The sequence below is a fragment of the Cyclospora cayetanensis genome, unplaced genomic scaffold (assembly GCF_002999335.1).
Source record: "Cyclospora cayetanensis isolate NF1_C8 unplaced genomic scaffold, CcayRef3 CcayRef3_contig_140, whole genome shotgun sequence".
Taxonomy (NCBI): domain Eukaryota; phylum Apicomplexa; class Conoidasida; order Eucoccidiorida; family Eimeriidae; genus Cyclospora; species Cyclospora cayetanensis.
Window position 1 is genome coordinate 44492 of NW_020312082.1, and position 18427 is coordinate 62918.

The 18427-nt window shown below is 50.5% G+C and overlaps 3 protein-coding genes across 3 annotated transcripts; 2 read left to right on the top strand and 1 right to left on the bottom strand.

Annotated features, from left to right (window-relative positions):
* Positions 1-565: 565 nt before the first annotated feature.
* Positions 566-8298, top strand: LOC34618146. The gene is made up of 19 exons (XM_026336669.1): positions 566-586; positions 744-827; positions 929-1251; positions 1455-1838; positions 2040-2135; positions 2976-3081; positions 3324-3423; positions 3678-3930; positions 4059-4869; positions 5030-5359; positions 5502-5659; positions 5875-5985; positions 6156-6254; positions 6761-6821; positions 6943-7020; positions 7225-7311; positions 7508-7679; positions 7790-7971; positions 8143-8298. The coding sequence occupies exons 1-19, from the start codon at positions 566-568 to the stop codon at positions 8296-8298; spliced, it is 3612 nt and encodes a 1203-aa protein (XP_026192454.1).
* Positions 8299-9408: 1110 nt separating this feature from the next.
* LOC34618147 (alpha-amylase AMY3) lies at positions 9409-14325 on the bottom strand. The gene is made up of 10 exons (XM_026336670.1): positions 14176-14325; positions 13783-13901; positions 13031-13120; positions 12543-12785; positions 11849-12367; positions 11263-11584; positions 10900-11109; positions 10214-10306; positions 9986-10071; positions 9409-9574 (listed from the first exon to the last, which is right to left on the bottom strand). The coding sequence occupies exons 1-10, from the start codon at positions 14323-14325 to the stop codon at positions 9409-9411; spliced, it is 1998 nt and encodes a 665-aa protein (XP_026192455.1).
* A 1861-nt stretch (positions 14326-16186) lies between these two features.
* Positions 16187-17821, top strand: LOC113147149 (the record flags this gene model as incomplete). The annotated part of the gene is made up of 3 exons (XM_026336671.1): positions 16187-17214; positions 17350-17464; positions 17792-17821. Coding segments are annotated over exons 1-3 (1173 nt in total), but the record flags the coding sequence as incomplete, so codon positions are not given.
* Between the last annotated feature and the right edge of the window lie 606 nt (positions 17822-18427).

Sequence of the window (18427 nt, forward strand, 5' to 3'; positions counted from 1 at the left end):
TCTAACTTTTGGGTAAGTTACTTGGTGGCGGGCTTATTACAGCCTTCTAGGCAGCTGTTTATCTTGGGTGTCAGCTTGAGGATCACTTGATGTCCAGGAAAAGTCACCTTTGCACCCAACGGAGAAACTTGTCCCTTTGTCTTAAAAGCTTAACTTTTCGTATTTGTGCTGACATCACACACAATGCGACTTAATAATCCTGGCCTTATATCAAGTTTTTTCTGACTGAATGGGTAGGCACGCGTACAGATATTCTACTATTACCTGCAGTGTGCACGAATTATTAGCAAAGTAGGCCACAAAGTTTCTCATCTCAAAAACGGCATACTGAATCAGCATTGTCGTACGTTCTGTGGTGTATCTTTTAAGAGTGGTCATCGGTAATCTCTCCCAAGGAGCTGTAGGATCATTAAAGGCTTAATCTTAGATGCGGTGGTTGCTGATAGGGAAGGCAGTAGGGCCGAGCACACTGGTGATATCGTCATAATTATCATATAAAAAAGTGAAGAAAACGCTGGAATGCTCCACTAGACCCTGGTGGCATCCGCTTGAGGATACTCTTGAGATGCGGCCCAAGGCATCGCAGGTAACGCTTCCACAACTATCTAGCAAACAGGCAGCGTCTTGAGGCCTGAAAACTGGGAGGTAGAACAGCATCAGTGAAAGAAACAATGAAACGGAGAGTCAATGCCACTAGCTGATGCTGCATTACGATCTCTCTGGGCCTCTGAATCTGTCTGTAGAATTCAGGGCTCAAGGGGGACGACGGCCTCTATGAGGACGCTGAGTTTCCTGGAAATCCACCTGTTCCATCGTTAAAGCCTCCTGTAAGTTTTTAGTAAGCAGTGCCGACAGCTTTATGTTAGGCTGCAAAATGGATTACGTACCTGCACTTATGCAAGAGTGTTCCTGTGTGTTCTTTGTGTAGGGGAGTGAAGGGGAACCCCCAGGCATTTTAAAGGGGCTGCTCTGGAGGCGGCCTGACGAAATCGTATTTTCCATGCAGCATCAACAAGCCAAGTCTCATCAGACATCTCGATTGCAGCAGCAACAACGAAATTCTGCACAGGAGCAGCTGTTTTCGCAGCCCCATGCAGAGAGGCGGGCAATTTTGTTCAACAGCAGCAGACCTGCTTCCACTGTCGTTCAAGGGCTGCTGCCATCGCACGCATTTGCTGCTGCTGCTAGCGGCCTAGCCATTTCACACCCTCTAGCTATCAGAGAGGCTTTGATACACCCACAGCATTGGCGGTATATGAAGCCAAAGCACAGAGACCACGACGGCTGGCAGCTGGCTTAGCGGAGATTAGCCATAGGCTGCCACACTACAGTCGGTGGCAGAACGACTGCTTGCTGCATACTGCTTCTTCTAATAAGCATAGTGAGTGTGCAGAGAAAAACGATAGCATATACATTCATTGCTGCTGTGGGGGGGCTCTTGTGTCTCGATTCAGAGCGCGTGGCTTGTTCTGCGTAGCCTTCTTCCGGTCAGGGGAAAGAGAAGTGGTGTGCATAGACACCCGATTGCCCTGCCGCCGCTCGCAACAGCTCAAAGAGCACAACAGACAGTCTCGTCGGTCAACCAAGGGAAGCAGCTCTGAGGCACGAAAGTCGCGGAGCAGTAACGGAAAAGGCACATTATTGAGAGCAGCGCCTTTGAAGGAATGCCCTCCTAATTGCGCCACTTCGGCAGCGCTGCAGATTCAAGAGGGCAACTCTCAGCTCTGCTCGAGCAAACGTATATCTTCAGTAAGCCCAAATAGCGAAAATGGCTACCGATGCACTCTGGACAGTACAGAGGCACAAGCGGACGCCACGGACTCGCTCATAGAATTCGCGTGAGCTTTGCCACCCCTAGTATTTCCTCACCACACTGCGGGCCTCGAGAGTGGTTTTGCGACAATATATCTAAACACAGAAACCGTTGTATACCGTCCGAAATTTCCTGCGTCGCATTCAAGGCTAGCAAGCGGAAGTACCCACTTCGCGTGATATAACAGCATATATTCTTTGCTCGAATTTTTTTTTCTCACGGACAGATTCACTCACTGCCACGCTTTCGAGGAAGTATGGCTACCTCTCCTGGAAAAGGCTTATGCCAAGTTCCTCGGTTCTTATGAGGCTGTAGCACAAAGGTGAGCCTTAAGCCTTAAACAATAAATGGTAAGCATTATACAGGAACAGGCTTTACTAAGCGTGTGTGACATCTGTGCAAGGATTCAGGAGCTTCCGGGATATACTTGTCGACTTGACAGGAGGCGTTGGTCCGCCCACACAAGGACACCAAGGGCTTTACATCCCAGCCTCCAGTTTCTGACCCAAACTATAGTGTCACGTGCTGTCCACGGAAGCGTTTCGCTTTAAATCGTATGCTTCAGTCTTTCTTGTGCATCTGCTCAGTTGAGGAAGTGGAGGTCGCGTGCTTTGACGCTCCTGTGCTGTGGGCCAAACTAAGGAAGTGCGCTGACGGTGTCCCCTATGTATCTACGCAGGTCTTCTGAATGAAAACCTGTTGGCAAATACCAGTAGTGCCAAATGCATGCATTTTTGCATATAATTAAGATAGTGGAGCCTATAGAGTCATTTCTCAACGTGCATGCAAATGTGTCTGTCAATAAGCGTGCATCCACATATTCTTCCAGCCAACCAATATTACCTTCTCTCAATGCCGAACCCGAGTAGTATTTACACATATTTAGATGTAGACTCCTAAGGTCAATTTGTTTGCTCTTTACCGTGTATGGGCTTTATCGGCGTCTACAACAATGTACAGCTACATGAATAAAGCACACCCGGTGAAGCGCACAACGAAAGAAAATAGTGAATGCTGCACACACGAATGTTACTTCTAGGACTATATGCACAAGGCACAGAAGCCGGTACTCCTGCGTACACTTACACGTGCATACACATAGATGCAACGAATACATGAAAAGGCACATGTCTTGTTGGTGTTGTATTGCTGTTTACTGTAGGGCCTTCTGCACTGGGGGATGTTTTATAAGCAGCATTGCCAGGGGCACAGCCACAGAAAAAGAAATACTCTCCAACAGGCAATATACCGTTGTCGATGTCGTACGGGTATGCAAACACAAAACTTCCAACCCTCTACCACAAAATCTTGTCCTGACATCTAGTCTTTGTACAGCCTGTCTGCAGGCCTCGCCCACTCATTGAGGCATTTGGCAATAAGGGCAGCACAAGTGCAGACTTCAATGCCGTTCGTATCACAGTCAATGCCAATTTAAAGCACCCGCATCTGCTAAATGTTGGCTCTAGTTGGGAAATCTTTAGATTCATTTGGCACACCCATGGCTTTGTAGGTTGAAGAACTGCGGCTAGTGCGGCTACACAACCCCTGGAAGGTCCCCACTTGGCGAGGAGAATTTTCTGATTATCATCGGTCCTGGACTCAGTATCCAGGTGCTTTATTACATCATAAACCACACATTCTGGCACTGTTGAATCTAAACCATCCATGAGCTGTAACTTCGGAGACTAGCAAGTCATGACTGCGAAATGGTGATGGTATAAACTGATACAGTGTGTATGGCTGATGCACTCTCTGCAACAGCGCAGCAGGACCAAGACAATAAGCAGTCTGGAGAAGGAACCCACGGCCTTTTCGAATGGTATCTGGTCCGGTGTCCCTGTTTTGTCCTGTCTCTGGCCGCCAGACCTGAAAGAGAGGCTAAACTACAAGTTTGGAGATGCTCCAGCAGCATTTTGGATGAAGTTTGAGTCCTTTCTGGAGAATTTCACAGACATACTCTTTTGCTATTTTCTGCCCTCCGAGAAAAAAATCCCCCTTTCCCAGCTCAAGGAGCTGCCCACGTCCATCTCACCGGCTGCTGCAGCTGTGCGAATCCACGAGGGTTTCAACTCTGCTGCCGTAGCATCGAAGCAGACTGCGGATTCGGAAGGAAACACGTGAGCTTCCATAAAGCCTTAAAACAGCAACAACCACTAGTCCTGTCTGCCGAATGGCAGTTTAGCATGGCGGGTGAGCGGTACGGGAGAATTTCTACATGATTCTAGAATTGTTGTTGCGAACACAGCAAGCTAGCCAGATCCACAACTGGAGATATTGAAGTTCTGCGCAATCAAGGACTTGCTGCTTTGTACGTGACAGTGCATAGAGCCACTTGGAGTGGCTTGTCTCTCTGCGGTCTACCACGGGACTGGAATAGGCAACAGGCAGCAGCAGGAGCTACCGCCCTACAGCCATTAGCTCTATGCACACTACAGCAAGGACAAAGGCTTTCTGGTAGAATCAGGGAGAGCAGCTCCACCATGGTCAACAAGCAACATACGATTTCAACGGGAGTCCTATCTAAGGGGCCTTTCCCGGCTTGGCGAGTACGGTACTCGCAACCCGCGCAAACAGCAGATATCGCCAAAATCAGGAAGAGCCACACCCCTCTGCAGTCCTCTGCAGCGAAGAGTGCTGCTGCAGCTGCTCCTTTTTGTGTTGATGCCGTAGTCAATGGCAGGCTAGAAGTTTCCTGCGAAAATTTCGGCAGCGGGGCTACAAAACCAGCAGTCGTACCACAGTGCAACAGGACCACACCTGCATGCGCGGAATACACAGTTGTCAGCCGCCCCTCCGCTTTGGTCAGGTACGAATACCAAGCTGAGGGATTTGATATGGCGTGGGTAAACGCTCCAATGTTCCTCGTTTCTTTTCCTGAACCTTCATCTGTCACTAATGCTTCGCACAAGCACCAGGAGGCGAGGATTAATGAATCGCAGCAAAGCCACCCGCTGTCCCAGGAAACACGGCCAGCTTTGCAGGAAGCTTTCCTCTCCATAACGCAGAGCAGCGCTCTTGATGTGGCTCCAATCAGCATGGCAGTCTTTCACGCACGGGTAAACCCAGATACACACAGGCGCTTGAAGCTGATACCCAACCACCGGGTTCAATGGACGTCGTGTGCATCCCTACGTGGATGTGGGATTTTCATGTTCTAACAATGGGAGAAAGTAAAAAAACCCAAGTTATGGGATAGAATGGTCTTTTGCTGCTCAGGAATGCCGCCGCATCTGGTCATTCTCGGATGCAAAGCTTGTGGGAGTGTCTCAAGCAGTGGCGGATGGTGAGAGACCGGCAAGCCAGGAGCCATGGAAGGGAGGCGGCTGCTGCATGGCTAGTTGCATGCAGGGTCTTTTAATAGGGGCTCCTGAACCTCGAGGGGCCTGGAGAGATAGCTGCTTAAGACTGGGATTTGTGGGGGAGGCCGAGGGAGATTGCGTAAAGAGCACCAGACGACTGCTCGTAGTTTGTTACCAAAACGTTCCAGCCGAGAGCAGCAGTTTACGCCCCAACGACTTCATTTTCCGCACCTTTAGCTCATGCCCCGTAAGCTGAAAAGGCTATATTCGAATGGGGAGTTTTCGAACTGTCATGTGCACCACTGCAAATCGGCGTTGTACTGAATCGCTGCAGTGTTCATAGAGGAGAGAGCATCTGTACCATAGCATGCGTACAGAAATATTGCGAGACGTTACTGGATTCCTCTGTTGGTCATGCCTCCACTGCCTCTTCACGGGTGCTTGCAGATGCACGTCGAGCAGCTTCCGCCCCCAAAACATTATCAATTATCAGGTGCATGGACACCGGACTCCGCAGGTCAGCCTCCAACCCCTTAATTCATAAAAAGTTCTTGGTTTAGTCCTTTTTTGCGTGGAATAAATTCAAAGTGTCTTTGAGGAGCTTTTCCGAACTTGTTAAAAACCCCTCCTCACAAATCACTTTCTCATTGGCTCTTCTGGCGAGCTATGCTGCTGTTCACATTGTAGCTGGTGTTTTGGACTCCTTTAGGCGGCAGACTGTTGACACCGGGCCCTCGAAAGTGCTTTGTTTTTAATACGAAGTGGTCAACAAACCCACAATTCGCTCTTTATGCAAACCCAAGGTGGACTGAAGCGACGACCTGCAGGCCCGGTTAAAGCAGGATATACAACTTTTGAGCTTAATGCTGATTAGCTCGAACATCAAACTAGAAAATTATTGGGCTACTCGTGTGTGCTGGAGGTTCCAGTCGTAGTGGTGTTGCGCTTATGCCAGAAAAAGAGTGCCTCGACCACTGTGGAAGGGGGCTTGTGTTTGAGTGACGGTGTCAACTCTCCATGTTCAAGGTACCCTGAAACAACAGTGTGCATATCTGTAATACGGCAGGAAGCAAAAACAAAAACCGAACAGCACCTTTCCGTGAGGCTTGGGTTTCCTTAAGCAAGTTTTGGGAGAAGTGCAAGTAATTAGTTTGTGGTTCCTCCTGTCTTAGCACTGTATTTCTGTGTTTGCAGCAACGAGCTTCACCTGTGGTGCTACTGTTGGGCACAAGCTAGCTCGTTGGATGTATTTGCACTCAGCCAGTAAATCAGTAGTAGCTGAACTGTCGTTATTACCAGTACCGTGGCAATCAGGTTCTGTTCTGTTCTGCGGTTGTGGGTGCTGTTGCGCTAGGTAGGTTTAGTGGCAACGCGATTGAGGGATTCGACAAACCCAGAGGCAATGGAAGACACAGCTTCTTCGAACTCTCAACATACGCAGTAACACTTAACTGATCTAATGTAATGATCCCTAACTTATTTCTACTGGCCAGCTCTGCAGATTGTCAAGCTGGACTTACAAAACCGGCTGTGAACCCAGGTTCAGGACGCAGAGTATACAGCCATAGTGTAAAAAGACTCGCACTGCTTCTTCTCAGTTTGTCTCGCAAGACAGCCATGAGAATGTGTGGTTACGCTCTACTCGCAGAACTAACTGGTTTGGAGCCGGCTCTGAAGCACCTCAACCTGAATTGAATCGGAAGTTGACAGTCAGCTAACAATACCTTGCTACCTCTCCGTCCTAAAGCCAGATAGCCTGCTAACGCGTCCAGGGCTGCTGGAGCGGTGACGTTCAGCTCACATCTAGCTTGTAGCTCGTTCTTCGTGCAGATCGAGGCCGATGAGTGGTTCGTTGAAGCCGTCGGGAACGAGCAGTGCTGCATCAAACTCACGATTCTCAAGGGATCCGTGAGCCAGGTTTACCTATATCGCTGAGGAAAGCGAATTCATGGGTGTAGAAAACAGTGAATATATGCGAGTTTGTGGATCTGCGATTCCGTTTGTATTATTGCGATTGCTCTCCGTGCGGGTTGTCTCTCATACTCCATAGCCCTGTTGGTTGCATGCGTCTGCAAATTGTGGATTGGAACGTATCTTGGCCCTTCTTTGCAGGGCCCCCTTATAGTATCTCCATGCTTAGAGGTAGGAGGTGCAACTGGAGCCTTTGTCCTGAACGTGTTCAGCGACTTGCCTCTCGAGGTACCGAACGAACAAGTACCCCGCTTAGGTTGTTCGCGCTACAGTGTTTGGCATGGCCGACGCAAACAGTTCAGACTGACACGTTTCCCCTGTGTATATGTGTCAGAACTATGCGTTCTCCTCCAAGCTGTACCAGAACACTGTAATCTAGAGCCCAATTCCTAGTTTTGAATGCCTTCGGTGGTTTTTGTTGCAGAGACTTGAAGCCCTTGACTACGAGCACTACAGAACGCTAATTGGTCAATGGGAGCTTGAAACAGCTGGGGGAAGCCACAACTTCCCTGAGCTGCTCGCAACCCCTAATGGCCTCCAAAATAAAACAGGTAGGGGAGTTGGTTTTAGGCGAGAGCAGCTCTGTTCTGGGTGTGGTTTCCATATTTTTATCATTTGCTGGTCCGAGCATCATGTGTAACTGTCCTATGGTTGTGCCTGAAACCTCACGGTACCCCGTAAACTCTTTGCCTATTTGTCCATCCAGTTCCACTCCGGAAAAAAGGCAAAGCGCAGCCTGTTACGTGTCCCTTACCGCTTATTGGCACAAAGAGGGTCCCGCGTGGATGGGTGTCTAACCCGCAGTACCTTCTATCAGTAGCTGAGACAGTTCAAGTTGGCATTACCTTGGCCAGGCATGACGACTGCTGGGGAATTCAAAAGGAGCAGGTTTGAAACTAGAGACTCAAATATTGAATCCATAAATAAATGTCCCATCACATGAAGGATGTCTGCTACAATGCAACTCACGCGTCAGTATCCAGGGTTCGGGATAAGGTATTAGCGCGCAGGGGATACCATGGGTTGCCGTCTTCAATTAAGTACTGAGATGTGCTGCAGGATATGGCGGGATGCATGATGGGACTTTACGTCTTTCGGGGAAGGAATGTTTGTATGGAGAATCTGGTCCAACAGACGGATTTTGTGGTGTGTTGCAGCGCTGTGCTTGTCTTGTGTTTCGGGGAGTATTCAGTAGTAGATTTTCTTTCCCGATAAGTGGGTATGCGGCTTGCATCTTGGAAAAAGCATGGGTTCACGTACAGCTGTGCTGGGGATTAGATACAACCATGCTCGCACATTTCATTACATGTCCCTCAAGCTCTGGGTCATAAAGTTTTGGCCTTGGGGATGGCGCCAGTTTCGACTCTCTGTGTCTGCGAGTCGATCAGCTTGGAAATGAAGTTTCACTCTCAGTTTTATTTGTCTGCCCACCCAGAAAGTCCGAGGAGTATGTCGTGATGCCCACAACCTGGAAGGTTTGTTAACACGAACTTGATCTTTGGCAAGTTCGTATATTTAGTATTGCACTTAGGGCAATTCGTAACAGTGGAGAACAGATAATAGGATGGCAAAATTATATTACGATGCATTTACTGTACATAATGAAGTGTGGTTTCGTCTTTGCAGCCAGGAAAGACAGGAGAATTTCTCTTGCGCTTCTGTGGCCCACTAAATAAAATCTCCATTTCTGCACCCAGGAGTGGGGGGGAATCCATGGGCACTGAACCCTCGATTAACGCATAAATCAAAGTGAAAAGTCCATGGTATTTCAGTATGTGGGCTGGTTTTTAACATGAAAAAGCAAGCACTAGATTTGCCGTCGAATTCTCCCAGGAGACTGCATCTGCAGCCTCTAATTCCGCTATGCTCAACTGGGACTTCCCAGGGTCCGCCGTTTGAAATACCGGCATTTTAGATGCCCGTGCACATCAACATACATCGACTCACCATATTCTAAGCATAGATACACCTTTGAGTGCAGCTACAGAAGTTCGTATAGTTAGAATCACTGGTAGCAATTAGTCGCGAACTGCGAAAGGAAAACTATTCGATGAGCAGGCAAACACTCATAAACACTCTAGAAGGAGAGTCCATGGTGATAGACAGAAATGTATGCTAATAGGCACAGCCTCACAAGAAAAAGAATACATACTTATTTAAAAGCTACTGGTAGCTATATGCCTTCAGATGCTTAGCATATTTTTCGCGAAAGGCACAGCCAGCCTTGCTCTGGTGCGTCTCTACTTCTACTTCGGACGGGTTTACATGGCTACCAAAGGTTGTGTAGGCCAAACAAACACAGGCCAGGGGTCTTCTGGGCGGCATTTACTGTGTCCACACACAGAAGTTGTGACCGAAGGATGCGATGAGCCAATTTCCCGGTCCAGGGTGCCAGTCTAGCCATCCGATCTTTATCGCCACACTTGCACTGTGGGGGTGGCACCAGCGGTCCTTGGGTGAGATGTACGCCGCATACAGCCCATGTTTTGCCCTACGTAGTCACAAGCACCTGAAAATGATACGGGCTAGCCTTCAATGTACAATTACCAAATGGGGGGACCTAGGGGTTGGCAATATGGTTTGCGTACAGGCAGGATGATGAACTGTGAAACTGACAGGTGTTGAGCTATAAGTGCTTTTTTGCAAACATCCTGGTGAAAGCCTTTGGGCCAGAGGGTTGAGGTCTGCAGGGTTTAGCACTTACGTAGCCATGTAGATGCCGCTGGTGCTGTGGATCCCCATGGAAGTTCTTACGTCGCAAAGCTCTTGTAGCTTTTGTCTGCGACAGCGACATAGCCCCTGGCCCTCCTTACTGAGTTTTAAGCTTGTGATTTCCTTTTTTTGCGGATTAGCGCTTGGATTCAATTTGTGGCTTCATGCTTGGGACCTTCTATTTTCCTACCGACAATATGGGCCATAATCTGAGTAGTGGTTCCAGTAGATGCAAGGAACTCCCGGGTGCGTGAGAATGACCGCGTAACCTTGCAGCTGGAGAGATACCCACATTCTGTCAGTGAACTCGTAAGCTGATATGATTAGGGTTAAAAGGGGGAGAATTCCGTTGTACTGGGCATCCGGCATTAGGATTTAGCCGTGAGTGCCGGGGCTTAGATTTAAGATTAGAGATTACAACTCCGTCAAGCTCCCCGTTGCAGAAGGTACGGCAGTACTCCAGGTGATCGGTATCATGGTTTTCAATAAAGGTAACGGCGAGCTGCGGTTCCTGCAGTGCATGGGTCGGAACACATCACACGAGATGCTCACTCGCTTAATTGTATTCCTGCTCAATGCTGAAAGCATAAATTCGTTTGCATCCTACTCGATGGATCCCCCGCTGGGTAGGCATACGGTATAAACTCCGCAAGCTCGCGTTATTTTTGAGGTCTTCTCCGCATGTCAGCTAAATGGCTGTTTACTTTCCTGCTTTTGACCTGCGCTTGTGCCCATTCAGTTGTGTCGGACTTTCTTTCCCCTTTTTGCCCGTGTTTCCGTTCTTTATCTCTGCGCACTTAATTTCAAGTTGTATCTTTTTCTATGTGCTCTGATATCCCTTCCTTGCTGTGCTTTTGTTCTGCCGGTTGGTCGATAATGTCTGTCATAACTTTGTACTGCTACAGTGGTTGTCGTTTTGCCTGCAATCTATGTACATGCTTTTCTCTTCCCTGTTCTGCTAGTATAATCATTCTCCCATGTCGTGACATATCTAAGTATGTGTGTCTTTAACTATCTTTTGTATCTGATATCCGTGCGCTCTCTCTTGGCTGCTTCTTGTCAGCCTTTTTCACTGTCGACCCAAGCCTGTGTGTCTGTCCTTACTATGCCGACGAGACCGTTGAGATTTCCGCAGGCATTAAGAATGCCGAAGTCGCCTGTTTCTACTGCGCGTTGCAGATGATAGTAAAATGCAAAGTCAAAGGCAGCCAGAGAGCCCCCAGCGGCTCTGACGTAGTTCACAAGAGCCCGTGTATCGCCATGCCAATACTCCCCTACCGTGAACGGCCGACCCAGGTGCTCCACAAAGGCTTGCTGCGAATCGCACATGAAAACGACTATCAAGTAAAAGCTAGCTTGAGGCTCTTGCATAAGCGGTTTAAGCTTGAGGTATCGGGAATTCCTTCTTGCCTGGTACTGGGGGGCGTAGCCACCGGCCATGTCAATTCTGAACGCAAGGTATCCGACGTCTCGCATGAGCCACTGGGTCCAGAGCTTCATGTCTCGTTGCACTTGAGGGTTTGTATGGTCAAGATCCGGTGCGCAATCCACGCTCACGCCGGTGTCTTTGCCTCCTTCCCCATGGTAGCCCTGCAGGTTGTTGCATACCACCGCCCAAGGGCCCCAGTCAGGAGCTTCAAAAATTGTCCAGTGCCCCCGGCTGTCTTGCCGCGTGCCACATCGGTGGTTGGCCACCAAGTCAACGCAGCAAGCCAACCCTGATTCCCGAGCGGTTCGAATCAGATGTTGCAGCTCCGCTGCCGTCCCGTAATGACTGTTCAACGAGTACCTGGACGCAAACTTGACAGACCCCATAGAAGCAGCGGTAGGGGTGGCTACGGAAAAAGGGACAGAGAGGGAGCGTATCGTTATGCCAAGATAAGCAAAACATGAAGTGGGGCGTAGACAGGAAGTAAATAGAACAAAAGACTTAAACAAGGCAGTGCCACAGTAGTAGCTGAGGTAGAAACGAGGGCCTAGGCAGAGTCACAATCGTAAACATATGCAGATCGTTATCAGCAATCGTAACACCGGCAACACTGAGAACCAGTACCATCTGGTGGGCATGTATCCTTCCAATCCAACACATTCTGTGGGTGGAGGACACCAAATTATGGAAACTCCAAGCCGTTTTATGTCCTCAAGTTTGCTGCAAAGAACGTTGTACCAGCCTGTGGGATTCTGTGCGCTGACCCAATTAAACCCCTGCAGCATTATATGCCCCTTCCCATCGTCTAGTCGAGGTCCTTCCAGTCGCGTTTCAGCACGAGCGTCCAACGGGTCGCTGTGAAGTCCCTCAACTGCAGCCGGCAAAAATATCCTAAAGAAGCCGTTGCTTCTGCTGTAATCGATGTTGCTCTTTCCTTCATTGTAGTCCGGAGGAGGCAAATCGTGCCATGCGGAAACAGTGTAGCGGTGGGTGTCGCCTTTCGTTACTGCCACGTCAGTGTATTTGTGTTCCTGGGGTCCCACAGCTGGCAAAAATGCAATGGGGACCCCGTCTTTATACACCCGATAGAATCGCACCGGAGCACCCCCGTGATCAGCTGGAGGTTTCCAACAGATTTCTATCCTGTGACACAAGCTCAGTCTGTCCTCTAAATATGGATTCGCCTGACCCAATCTGTACATGCAATACACTGAGTCTTTAAGCCAAACATTGCAAAACCTGGAAAACAAGTTCCCCTCAGTTGCTGCCCGTAGTCTTTAGGGTATCAGGCTTGCTCATGACTGTGCTTTCACGCGACCTGTTTTCTGTTCTGTTTATGCAGACAAGGTTGAGTGGAGCCGATGGCTTCCCCGGTTCTGATGTCCTCGCGAGAACGCAGTCAGATGGAGGGCCTTCCTGACCCTCTGGGTTCACGGCGCAAACAAAATACGAATACACTCTTAGACCCAATAAGGGGCGGTCCGTGTAATCCCTGCAATCGCCGTCCACCATTGCCACTAACTGGCCGTCTCTACGCCACACAACCACATTTGCATCACACCTGCACTTTCTGCTTTGCAACGCTTGTGAAAGGGATCGTGTCTTTGGTGTGCTTGCGCGTGTAATTTAGCGTGTTGTAGCTGAGGACTGCGGCAAACGTTCCACTGCTTGGCTGTATACAAGAAGAGCGAGACACCAGAGAAAACGGCGTTGGACCCGAACTAGCAGCTGCTGTCTCTTTTGGATTCAGTAGATGCCCATAACCAGTGTAATGCAAGCCTCTAAAGTCCATAGACCTCCTCCTACCTGTAAATTGTGTAGCCTGATATGGTCTCAGCCTTAAATGGATTTGGATTCCAAGTCAGACAGGCATGGCTGCTGCCGGCTTCAATACATCTAAACGCAGTTTTGAAAAATTAAAAAGCACAAACAGGGCAGGAGCAGCTGTGCTAGGGTCAGCCACCTCAGATCACAGGAAGCAGCAACAATGACAGAAGCAATATAGCGACCCCACGCGCCTGTAGCAATGACCACCTGCTAAAACGGTGGATTCACAGGTCAGGCAGCAGCTTCACCTGAGCACAGCCGGCTTTTGAGGAGGATCAGGAAGCCGCTGCAGTGATCCTCTGTAGAGAGCATATTTTCCTTTTGTTCCCGCGTAGTAGTGCTGACACCCTGGTGCCTTGTCCCAACCCCCGTGACCTGCAAGCCCACAGAGCTGTGTATCGTCATTCCTAAACCTACAACCCGGAACCAGTAGAAGAAGTCAAGTGGCAGCAAAGTGAATAGTTAGCACCTGTCTTGAAGTGTACGAGGAGTGGTCATGAACGCGGTGGACTAGGACTTGAGTGTACCGAGTCTAGAGTATAGCGCATACCATCGTTCGGGAGAAACTCGAGGTTGGGTGTGTTGGAGGCAAAGAACCATAGCTTACCCTCAGCAGGACTGCAGCACAGTAAAAGCACTCATATATATCTGCGGTATCTTGCGAGCTACTTCTATTTCTCATGCATGGGCAGTTAAACAGCATCCTTAGTCGAGTATCTCCCTTTGATTACTTCTGCCTTTCTGTAGATTTGACCACCTCTGTGGTGCCTGCTCTGACTATCCACGCCACAAAATATCGACGACCACATAATGGCTCATACGTGGGGCACTTGGAAGCCATCCAGAGGCCCTACTTTCACGATAGCGATACGAGCTTTCTGCCGGACCCCATGAACGCAGTGTGAAGGAGTGCTGGCAGCACGCCAAGTAATATGGCCCCCAACAGGTCCAAGATGGACTTAAAAGTGCAACATAATAACAAGACCTCCATTCGAAATAACGACGCAAGTGCCATGGAAACATGATGTGTGTACGCCTCGAAATTTTTTGCTAAAGGAGTCAATAGCACGAACGCGGCACCGACGACAGATCGAAATGAATAAAGACTCGATGCAACGAAATACCAAAAAGCCTACCCACGGAGCCACCGCGGCAGGAGGCCAATGAGGGCCCTTCCATGCGGGGTCTGGAGCAGCACGCGGGTCATGGGGACCCCTGGCGAAGTGCTCCAAGTGCCCCCCGCTACACGATGGTGCAGGTGAGGCTGACCCCATCCTATGGCAAAACAAGACCCAAAGTACCAAGCACGGGACTCCTTTCCATGTTCTTCGTAATACACGGATCTAGCCCGTTTACTCCAGCCCCACGAGCACGCTACCCTGGACCTTCAATCGTGCTCTTTGGGTTCTTGTATTTGAATGGACCTCGATGCTTATTAAGCATAGTCGATGAGGCGTGAACGTAAGATCATTCTAATCCTGCTTTGTCGAAAAACTAAAACTGTAGCAAGCCTAAATACCTAATAGTGAGTACACCGTAGTTGCTGTAGGTTCGACATCCTGGTACATTGCCTGTCAAGCTCACCAGTAATATAAAGCAACAAAACACCCTCTTCTTGGGCGCATGTATGCTCTTCAGAGGCCGATTCTGTGTTTTCAATAAGTGAAGAGGAGGAAAGCATTTTCAGAAGAGAGCGGCTGCTGTGCCTTAAGAGCTCGGGACGAGATATTAGCCGCTTCTTAGGCTTAGGGGGCTCCATTGAAGGATGTCTAACCAACTGTGGAAGCGGCGCTACAGAGGTCATGGAATGATTCAAATCCAGGAAGTCCAGTGATGGCCCTTCCTCTGCTGTGCCTACTGCAGGTGTGGTATGAAGTCGCCTCATGGGAACTAAGGGCACCTGGAGTTCCCCGGGTGCTGGATTAGGGTCTTCCATTTGGCCTTCACCGTATCAAGTACTAGCAGCACCAAACGTAAAAGCAAACTAATTTAGGTGGAACGAGTAAAAACACTAAGAGGAAGTGGACGTACGCAGATTTCCGGGAGAGAGGGCCACAGCAAAGGGCATAGGGGTAGCACTGGATTGCTAGATGGAATGGCAGCCTGTGGTATACGAGTTACCTACAGCCAAAAAATAAGGAAGAGGGTGCCTCATACGTGTTCATCCAGCCCATGGTGGTGCGATTTTCCACACTGCGTGCAGCTAAAGTCATTCCCTAGTACAGTATTAGTACACACACGCACGAGTATTAGTTAACTACACACCCAAAAAGCTGCACATTTGTAGAGTCGAAGATGTCCTGCATAAGTTTTGCGAGTATAACCGAATATAACTAGTGGTGCACGAGAGTAGTGCAAGAGGACTCTTGGGGCCCCCTATCAGTGGAAGCCGGGTGGAGGGGCCCCCGAGCAGCAATGGTAGCTCCATCAGCATTTGCGACAGCGGATATATTTTGCCCTCCGCTGTGCTCTACTGAACGCGAACAGTTGCGTAATTTGTTCATCGTTCCGGCACTGGTGCTGTTGTGTTCGCGCGATTCAAAGCGGTGGCCATGTCCCACACAATCGGTCAACTGCTCGCAGGCGCTTACGAAAGCATCATGATGTTGCGTTAAGAATTCAGACCTCCAACTCGCTGTCATGAAATCTACGCGTACCCGCTTCTTTGCTATCCACGGCACCGGCAGAACTACTGGCAGCGGCAGAACTACCGGCAGCGGCAGCAGCAGTTCTCGACTGATTTCTGGTTCCGGAGGAAATCTTCCCTACAATTCTACATGAGGAAGCATCAGTAAAACTGAGTGCTTCTGCTGCTCGTGCCGGAGGGACTGGCCCCCGGGGCATGTGTGAGCGTTGACGCGCCCCTGCTAGGTACGGTAACACAAGCACCTGGAGCGAAAGTGACATCAAAACTCGCCGAGGCAACATGATCCGCCTATTCACACAAGATACCTGCGAGTGTACAGCGAAAGGAGGGGAACTGTAGGCTCCCTACTAGTCATTGTGTGCTGCTGTACAGATACAGCGGCAGCCTGTTGCCGGTCCAGTAGGTCATCTGCTGACGATTGGCAGCAGCTGATACACCCCCGGTTTGCACAGTAGCAACATCACAAGAAGTGCGCGTGCTTGCTGCGAATGCGTCTGCCTCCTGGGGATTGGGTTGGTACTTCAACAGCAACGGAGTTTGCTGCTGCTGCTGGATATCCAAAAGGACCATTCCAGGGCAGAAGCAACTTAAGCCAGAGCACTAGGCACCGAGCAGCAGCAACAAACCAGAAACAGCAAAAACTCTTGGTGCATCGGGAAGCTCGCGGAGTGTCTGCTTCCTCTCCGGCAACAGCATCAGCGAATACGGCGCTGCCCATGAGCGGTAGCACCACATTTTTAGTGGGAAATCCCAGTGAAACGGAGCACGTGCATCCCAGCACTCATGTTTCCATGAAGCAGGCACAACAGCAGGTGCCGCAGCAGCGAGGGGGGCTGCATGGGTTGGCGCAGTGGACCTCTGCCAGCAGCGCCTCCTTTCATGCAGCAACAGTGGACGACGGAGATAAGAACTGGCCTCCCCTGTCGCGTCAGAGCACGTCTACGCATGCAGGCACTTCAGCGACGGTGACAGATGCCGTAGATGATGCTGCTACAGCAATGGACGTTCTTTGGCAGTCCTCTGAATTAATGCGTCTCTCGCGGCTCCTACTGCGCGCCATAGACCAGATCTGCTGCACCCGAACCGCCTGCAGCAGCCAGATCAGCAGCGGTGAACGTAGCCGAAGGAGCTGCATGCCCTCCTCAGCTAGTGGTGTTGCTGCTCTACGGGTTGAGGAAGGCGCTCGAACGAACAAAGCGGCAGGCATGGCAACTTCCCCAATAGAGGCCACCGACTTGGGAGCCGCTCAGCAGCAGCTGCTACGACTCGCTGCGGCTGCGCGGCGCTGCAGCTCGCGTGTGTGGGTGGCTGTGACGTCTGAAGCACCAGGCGATGACAGTGCAAGTGCCTTGCATCACCAAGAAGACGCCACTGCGGCTGTGCTTGCTGCCTTCTCCGCCGTCGCTGCCGAGGCTACAGCAGCAGAAATGCACCCCGTTTTGCAGTCCAGTCCTGAGCAGCGACAGAGGCTGCAGCGACAGGTGCGGCAGCAGCTGCTGCTACAGCAGATCCAGCAGCAACAAGGATTCTCGGGATCCAAGGCTCAGGGCAGCGTCTCGTCCGTCGCAATGCGCCAGCAGATCCTGCAGCAACTGCATGCACACGAGCAGCAACGGCCGCTACAGCCAGCAGCCGCTGACGGCGCTGGCAGCAACGGCGGAGGCGGCAGAATCGACATGCGATCTGCTGTACTGCAGCAACTTGCACAGGCAGAGAAGTCGGGTTCGGCTGCAGCAGACCCTTACAGTGCCAGCGGTAATAGCATGGCGGACAGCAGCAGCAGCACTCCCGAGCTTCGCAGTAGATCAGCCCCAATCGGTGCTGCTTTCTCGTCGCAGCAGCAGCACAACCAGGCGGAGGATGTGGGAATCACTGGAGTACAACACCTGCTGCTGCAACTTGCCCTCGAGGGGCCGCCGCAGCATCAGCTGCTTCGACGGTTGCTGCTCCTGGACTGCAACAGCAAGTCAAAGGATCAGCAGCAGTTGCAAAAACAGCAGTGCTGTGTTGCTGTACCGCCCCGACACGTGCTGAATCGGTGGTTTGGGGAGGGTTTGCGGAAGCACCCGGAGGCGTTGTGGTTGGTGCAGCAGCACAGACAGCAGCAGCAGCAACACGAAGTGCAGGAGGCGCAGCATGAGCAACCGCATGATCCAAATCAGCAACACGTATTTTCCATGGTGCACCCGTCCAAACAGCAACATCCTCATCCCGAGTGGAGCTTTTCCTATGCGGCGCAGGTTGCAGCAGCAGAGGCAGGGCAGTTGATGCAGCATGTGGGGTCACTACATCGCAGCGTGCAACGCATGGTCACCGAAGATAGGTATCTGCGGCTGCTGCAGCCGCAGATCAGGCTTATATGCCATGAGTTTTCCACGGAATTGCTTTCGCTAGTGCCCTAGGCTGCAGCTGCAACTGCACTTGCCATTAGCGAGTGGTAGATCGTAAGAGCCACGCGTCGTACAGCTTGAGCAAACGGTGGAAAGGTAGCTAGTGGCACAGTAGCACGATGCGCTTTGGCCATAGTCGTTGCTTTAGCTGGAGAAGGTGCTGTGCAGTTGCGGCTACTGGAAACGATGGTAGGGATTGCTTTCGAGGGGTACTTGCAAAGCGGCGAGTTTTAGTCTCAGGACAAAAGCAGGGAGAAAGTAAGACTCATAAAGACTTTTGGACTTTGTGGAATTGTGCGACCTGCTGGGGAGAACACGTCACGAGGTGCAAATGGTGGC

What these genes read in the sequence shown, in the direction of transcription:
- LOC34618146 (XM_026336669.1), top strand. Translation starts at nt 566, where the DNA reads ATGCGGCCCAAGGCATCGCAG. An exon ending in TATGAGGCTGTAGCACAAAG is followed by an intron (nt 2,136 to 2,975) that starts GTGAGCCTTAAG and finishes TGTTTACTGTAG; the next exon opens with GGCCTTCTGCACTGGGGGAT. An exon ending in GCGGATTCGGAAGGAAACAC is followed by an intron (nt 3,931 to 4,058) that starts GTGAGCTTCCAT and finishes TTGCGAACACAG; the next exon opens with CAAGCTAGCCAGATCCACAA.
- LOC34618147 (XM_026336670.1), bottom strand. Translation starts at nt 14,325, where the DNA reads ATGGGGTCAGCCTCACCTGCACCATCGTGTAGCGGGGGGCACTTGGAG. An exon ending in AAATCTACAGAAAGGCAGAA is followed by an intron (nt 13,121 to 13,782) that starts GTAATCAAAGGG and finishes AACTGCGTTTAG; the next exon opens with ATGTATTGAAGCCGGCAGCA. An exon ending in TCAGGCTACACAATTTACAG is followed by an intron (nt 12,786 to 13,030) that starts GTAGGAGGAGGT and finishes CAGAAAGTGCAG; the next exon opens with GTGTGATGCAAATGTGGTTG.